At 40.7% G+C, this 7,039-nt stretch overlaps 1 protein-coding gene across 1 annotated transcript; it reads left to right on the top strand.

Moving 5' to 3' along the window:
• The first annotated feature begins 3,467 nt into the window (after nt 1-3,467).
• On the top strand, nt 3,468-4,652 carry LOC141116605 (olfactory receptor 12D1-like). Its single transcript, XM_073608997.1, has one exon. It carries the CDS (start codon nt 3,468-3,470, stop codon nt 4,650-4,652), a length of 1,185 nt encoding a protein of 394 aa, XP_073465098.1.
• The last annotated feature ends 2,387 nt before the right edge of the window (nt 4,653-7,039 follow it).

The raw sequence follows: 7,039 nt of genomic DNA, 5'->3' as shown, positions 1-7,039 counted from the left end.
CAACAAGGACATGGAAAGAAGTTTTTTATGGGGTTCTGCTTTAAGAGCTTACCGCATGGTATTTTGACGATATTTACCAAACATTTTTCATTTTGTGGTAAATACCGCTTAATCTTTTTTATTTTTTTGGTGAATTTACTTTTTATCACCCCATGCAATAATTTATGCAAATGAGTCATGTGACCATGCTATCGCATGCGATAAATGTTCGTGAATTGACCCCTATGTACTATATGTATAATAGAGTACTATACTAGTAGTACTAGTAGTACTATAGTAGAAGAAACATGGTTGATTATCCTTAACCACTTCCCGCCCAGCCTATAGCAGATTGACAGCCGTGAAGTTATTCTGTTATCCTGACTGGGCGTCATATGACGTGACAATCACGAGTGTGGAGTCTCAGTCTGACTGAGGCTTCTTACCACGTGATCAGCTGTGACCAATCACAGCTGATCATCGTGTGAACCAGGAAGTGCCGGTAAATGGCATTCCTCGGTTCAAACTGACAGGGAGAGCCCATTGGCAGCTCTCCCTGCCGGGGGGGTCTGTGCTGATAATCAGCACAGCCCCATCAGATGTGCTACCACAGCTGCCAAAACTGTGCCCATCAGCTGCCAGTCAGTGCCCCATCAGAAACAACTGTAGGTGCCCATCACAGCCCATATCAGTGCCAATTAGTGCCCACCACAGTGCCAATCGGTGCCCATCACAGTGCCAATCAGTGCCCTACAGTAACACCTGTCAGAAACTCATCAGTACCTCATCATCAGTGCTGCCCATCAGTGCCACCTGTTAGTGCCAATCAGTACCGCCTGTCAGTGCCACCTATCAGTGCCCATCAGTGCTGCATATCAGTGCCCATCAGTGCTGCATATCAGTGCTGGCTATCAGTGCCCATCAATTCTACATATCAGTGCCTCCTCATCAGTGCTGCCTCATCAGTGCCGCCTCATCGGTGCCCATCAGTGAAGGAGAAAACACCATTTTATAACTGAAACAAAGAAAAACTTTTTTTTTTTTCAAAAATTTCGGACTTTTTTAGTTTGTTTAGCAAAAAATAAAAACCCCAGAGGTGATCAAATACCACCAAAAGAAGGCTCTATTTGTACCCAAACTAAATGTTTATCATTTTCTTCCCACAGTGTATTGAAGTAGTTAAACTATGGTCATAGTTTACTACACCAATGATTACATGATGTTAAGTGTAACATACAAGTAAAGCCTGTCTGTGAGCCCAGGTTACCATGAACACAATGCCTGGTCTCAGGGTCATCATGCTGGTAGTAATGCTGAATGGTGGCCACATATCACAATGTCAGTGCCATTCTCTGTAGCATTGAAGACCAGCCAATGCTGTAGAAGATAAAGAAGGGTGTCTCAATTGTCACATGACCATCTGGAATACTCCTGGAATCAAGGAATGTATGTCTAAAATATTTTCCCCTTTTTTTGGGAGGGTTGGTAAACAAGAGTTGAGCCAAATCCCCCAAACCCCCTTTCACCCAATAAAAACACTGTCTGCTACAATAGTATCAAATGGTTACTAAACTAAATATGACCTGGAACCTTGTTCATTTAGAGTTAAACCATTCATATTTTGAAAATTATTTTGTTTTTGTTCTGTTGCTATCTTGTGGGAAATGATTTGCAGTCCACAGACACTTGTATACACAGTCAGTATCATTACAGTCCTCTGAGGAATTGTGCTGGTCTTTTTAAATTCAAGCTCCAAAGACACTGTTCACACACATATAAATTATTTTACATGTCAGCAACAGAGACGGTATTTGAAGACAAAAGATTTTGTATTACCATGGAAAGCTGAGAAGATTGGCGGACTGAGGATCTGAAGCTTATTCACCAAGTAAGCGATCAAGCAAAATGTATTCTTTTTACTGGAAATCAACTAAAACCTGTTCTTAGGTAGAGAGCAATCAGGCAGCTACCATGTGATGTTCTGATTATGTATGGTGAGCAGGTCCACCACGAAAAATCATGGGCATTGTACAGCCTACCTGAAAGTTGTGACCTGACAATTATTTTTCTTGGACTTTATTTCAAATATCTCTAATTTGCATAAGATTTGAATTTTTCTCTATACATATTTATACACTATTTAAAAGCACTTGCTGACTGCCAGGGAATTGACTTCATGATTTTGACGTTAAATACCGGGGTTATGGCTGCAGCTAGACGTTACTGATCAGTGATCTTGGGAACCATTCAGCATTGGAAATTTTTTTTTTTTTTTTTTAAAGGGACAATGTAAAAAAATAAATAAATAATTTAATAAAATGTAGCACTGACCCCCGAAGGAGCTGCTATACTTTAATTGGGTCTGTACTCTGCTTCCTCACCCCTTTGATTTCTCTCAGTCCCCCTGACACAGCTATGGTGTAATATAGTGTGCAGTAAAACTCTAAAGACAATCTCACAATATACAATGTAATATACCTTTTTGTTGTTACCTTTGGTCTCCAGTTTCCACTTGGCCAATAATGCAAAGGAAAACAACACTCACACAAAATTACTTAAATAAGAGCTTTGTTTACTGTATTTGCTTTAAAGTAGAACACTACAACAGTTGTACTGTCAGACCAACGTGGCCTGACAGTCAACCGATTTCAGCTTACAAAGATATTATACAGATGTAGAGTGTTTGAAATAACTTGCTAATAATGTGCTAAGGAAAGTAGGATAAATGGCAGAGTGAACTGATTTCACTATGAGCACTGTCCTATCCTTTGCACACTTTGTAAATATAATTCAATATAAGACTGGTTTAATAAAGTATAATACAATATTTAGGGAGCTCCCATTTTTTAATATCACAGTAACTTCAATATGGCAGTGAAACACAAAGCCTTGTGTTTTATTAGACAGTCCTTCTTTTCTTCTTTCTTCTGCTAGCAATGAACAAAGTGAATTTGTAATCCAATGGTTAGTTACTCCCGATAAAAGTAAGCTGGGTATTTAAACAAAGTTATGATAAAGCAGTACTGCAGCTATCTCTGATGCCAATGACACAGTACCAATTCCTCAATGAGATACAGGCCCAGGGCCTAGTTTTAGCTCAGTTTAATCCTTGTCCTAGTCCTTAATCCTAGACCGTGTGTATGCAAGACAAGTTTGAGCCAACATCCGTCGGAAAAAATCCTAGGATTTTGTTGTCGGAATGTCCGAACAAAGTCCGACAGTGTGTACGGGGCAATAGTGCATATGTTTTAAATTACAGCAATTGATTCCATGGTAGTGAATGTTTGGTCAATCTCTCCATTTTATATATATACACAATAAAATTCAACATAACATCAATGGGTATATTTACAGTATTTTTTTTTCTTTTACTCTGTACTACTTTTGTTTTTGTTTTTTGTTTTTTGGGGGTGTTTGGTGAACAAGTTGTACTTTTTAATGAGCTAACAAAAGCAATTTCTTTTAGCAGTCTTTTCTGTAATAAGAGGATGGAAGGATTGAACACAACGATTATAAGTGAGTTCATTCTTCTTGGGATCACTGACCTCCCATGGCTCCAAAAGGTATTGTTTGTCCCAGTTCTTGCCTTTTACCTTCTTGACATATTAGGGAATCTCACCATTATTTGCCTTGTGGTAAAAGATGCTACTCTTCATTCTCCTATGTACTTTTTTTTGGCTAATCTTTCATTTCTTGATATGTTGTTTTCTTCTAACACTATCCCAAAAATGCTGGTTGGAATCTGGATGGAAAAAACAATATCTATCAAAAATTGCATCGCTCAAATGTATTTCTTCCACTTTTTGGGATGTTCTGAAGGTTTGCTTCTGGCCTTCATGGGTTATGATCGATATGTAGCTATCTGCCAGCCTCTTCGATATGTAGTCATTATGGCCAAGAATACTTGCATCCAACTAGTGCTGGTTTCCTGGATTGCAGGCCTCACTTCTGCATTAATAAATGCAATCATGACATCAAGGCTGCCATTTTGTAATAATAACAACAAAGTGAAACATTTCTTCTGCGATGTTAAACCAGTAATAAGATTGGCATGTAAAGACATCCATATAAATGAAATCACAATGACCATCGTCAGTGGATTCCTAAGTATAAGCACCTTTTCTCTTACCATCTTATCTTACTGTTACATAGTGGCCCATGTCATAAAAATGCACTCTTCTCAAGGTAGAACCAAGGCTTTCTCAACATGTTCTGCACACTTGACCATTGTCATTCTATTTTATGGGACAGCCATGTGCACTTACCTTGGACCTTCTTCAGAAACGTCAATAGAAAAAGACAGAATAGCTGCCATACTGTTTACTGTTATCACTCCAGCAATCAATCCTATTATTTATACACTACGAAATAAAGATATTAGGAAATCTCTACGAAAATATGCTAAATATTTAATGTGTAGAGCACATATGTCAAACACAAGGCCTGCAGGCAGAATCCGGCCCACCAGTCCTTGTCACGTGGCCCTCTCACCCAGTTGTGCAGCCAGATCATGGCAGAAGTCTATTTCGCCACCTCCAGCTTTCATCCTTGGCTCCCACGCCCCACTGTCACTTATAAGCACAGAAGTTTTCTGTGTTTACAAGGGACAGATTTGTTTTCAGTGGCTTCCGCAGATCCCTCACAGCAGGGCACGTTGGGGGCAGCTCTCCTGAATGTGAAAGAGAAAGGCAGCGCTATCTACACAGGGAGGTTTAACAGAACCATATACATGGGTACAGAGAGCCACCTACACAGGGAGAGGTAAGAGTTACTAGAGATGTAACAAAACTTTGGGGAGGGGAAGTTGAAGTTGCACACTATGTATAGCACACCCTAAAACTACAGCGCACCCATGAACTCTTCACCCTGTATGTAGTGTACTCCTGAACTCTGCACTCTGTGCATAGCACCTCCCTAAATCCTGCACTGTGTACACAGCGCACCCCTGAATGCTTCACCCTGTATGTAGTGGTATGTAGTGTACTCCTGAACTCTGCACTCTGTACTTAGCACACCCCTAAATATTGCACTCTGTACACAGCACACCCCTGAATGCTTCACCCTCTATGTAGTGGAATGTAGTGTACTCCTGAACTCTGCACTCTGTACATAGCACACCCCTAAATACTGTACTCTGTACACAGCACACCCTTGAAGTCTTCACCCTGTATGTAGTGGAATGTAGTACAGTCCTGAACTATGCACTCTGTACATAGCATACCCCTAAATATTGCACTCTGTACACAACACACCCCTGAACTTTTCACCCAGTACATAGTGTACTCCTGAACCCTGCACTCTGTACGTAGCGCACAACTGAATATGTGCTTGCCATTATTTTTCCTAGGCTTCTATTTTCAGAGCTAGTTATTATCTACAGTAAGTTATTACTAAAATCAGCAATAATAAAATGCCAAGGCAATTATTTCATAAAAGATACATAATCTTACAGATACAACCAGCCCTTTGAGGGCAACCATTCTGCTGATATGGCCCGGAATGAAAATTAATTAGACACCAATGATAAAGAGGGATAATTTTAAGATATTTTTTAAATCTGATTCCTGTCCACCATGGTGGGTGATACCCAGAAAATAAAGTATGTAGTCATTTATAATTATAGTATGAAAAAGCATATCCTTTTATTGTGAACCTTTATAATGAGGGCCCTTTTGTGTCTTTAAAAATAAGGATATCCTGGACAAATTTGCTAACTGTTCAATATTGAAGTAGAATTTAGGAATATAAAAATAAAAACACAAATTAATGTAGTTATGTATCTATTTTAAACAATAATTAAGAGTTTATTCGCATTGGTTTGGGGGGGAGGGAGGGGGGAACAGGCTGCTGAGTCATGATTTAACTTCCCCCCGACCACCAACCGGGATGCTAACATTACAGCCTGACAGGGCTGTACATGTGCCGTGGCCCCAATTCTTTGCTTCACGTCAATTTAAACTTGAGCTGCAGAATTTGGCACTGCCTATCAAACTTGCCTTTTGAGATCAACGGTGCCTGTGCAGCAACTGCAAGCCAAACGCTTGACTCACAGTTGTGGCGTGATCCCCCAATGTAAAATTGCTGTTTGGTAATTGAAAAAAGGATATAAAAAGGCCTCAGGAAGTGGCAGTAGTGCCTCCTGAATGCCTGCCATCTGCTGCTACAATGCCCTATAAAAAGTGATCCATCATGAGTTGCTTTTCAGATGGTGGCAAGCATTGCCTCCTACTGAAAGAGCCCTATGTGTATTTAAATGCAACTCATACAAATTTCTAAACTTCACTTTGTATCAGCTGCTTGTAATCCCATGTTCAGTAGTTTCCTGATCAGAGGGCACAGCACTTGGCATCAACCAGGTATCCTGCATTCACATGTGGTGACAAAGAACAGGCTGAAACTTGGAGAGAGAAGAGGGATAACCTTATTGTTCTGCTGCTGCTTCTTCAATGTCCCACGACAGGTTAGGAATGGGAGGGTGATGTTGTTTCATGGTGCCGTTTATTCTTTTAATTGTTTAACCAGTTCTTGACCACGCTATAGCCGAAAGATGGCTACAGTATGGTCGTCCAGTTCTGGGAGGGCGTCTATTTATGTCCTCCCAGAACCACGCCCCCCCCCCCCCCCCCCACCGCAGACTCGCGGGCACAGCTGATCACAGATCAGGGTAAAGGGCCAATCACAGCGGCCCTTTCCCATGTGATTAGCTGTGTCCAATCACAGCTGAACACATGTAAACAAGCTTGTTGGTTTTCTGGCTTTCGGTATTCCTTTCCTCATGCACTGTCACAGCGTGAGGAGAGCCGGTAATCGCAAGTGTGACGGGGATATCTACACTGATAATCAGGGCATTGATCATTGGTGTCCTGATTATCAGTGCAGCTCCAACAGTGCCCATCAGTGCTGCCTATCAGTGCTGTCTATTAGTGCACTGCCCATCAGTGCTGCCTATCAGTAACCATCAGTGCTACATATCAGCACAGCCTCATCAGTCCAGCCTCATCAGCGCACATCAGTAAATAAGAAAATATACTTATTTGAAAATTGAATTGAAAATTTTGCA

Source organism: Aquarana catesbeiana, linkage group LG13 (assembly GCF_042186555.1).
Source record: "Aquarana catesbeiana isolate 2022-GZ linkage group LG13, ASM4218655v1, whole genome shotgun sequence".
Lineage (NCBI taxonomy): Eukaryota > Metazoa > Chordata > Amphibia > Anura > Ranidae > Aquarana > Aquarana catesbeiana.
This window is presented reverse-complemented; position numbering and strand designations above follow the sequence as displayed.

Excerpts from the sequence above, each read along its gene's own strand:
- LOC141116605 (XM_073608997.1), top strand. The coding sequence starts at position 3,468 with ATGGAAGGATTGAACACAACGATTATAAGTGAGTTCATTCTTCTTGGG.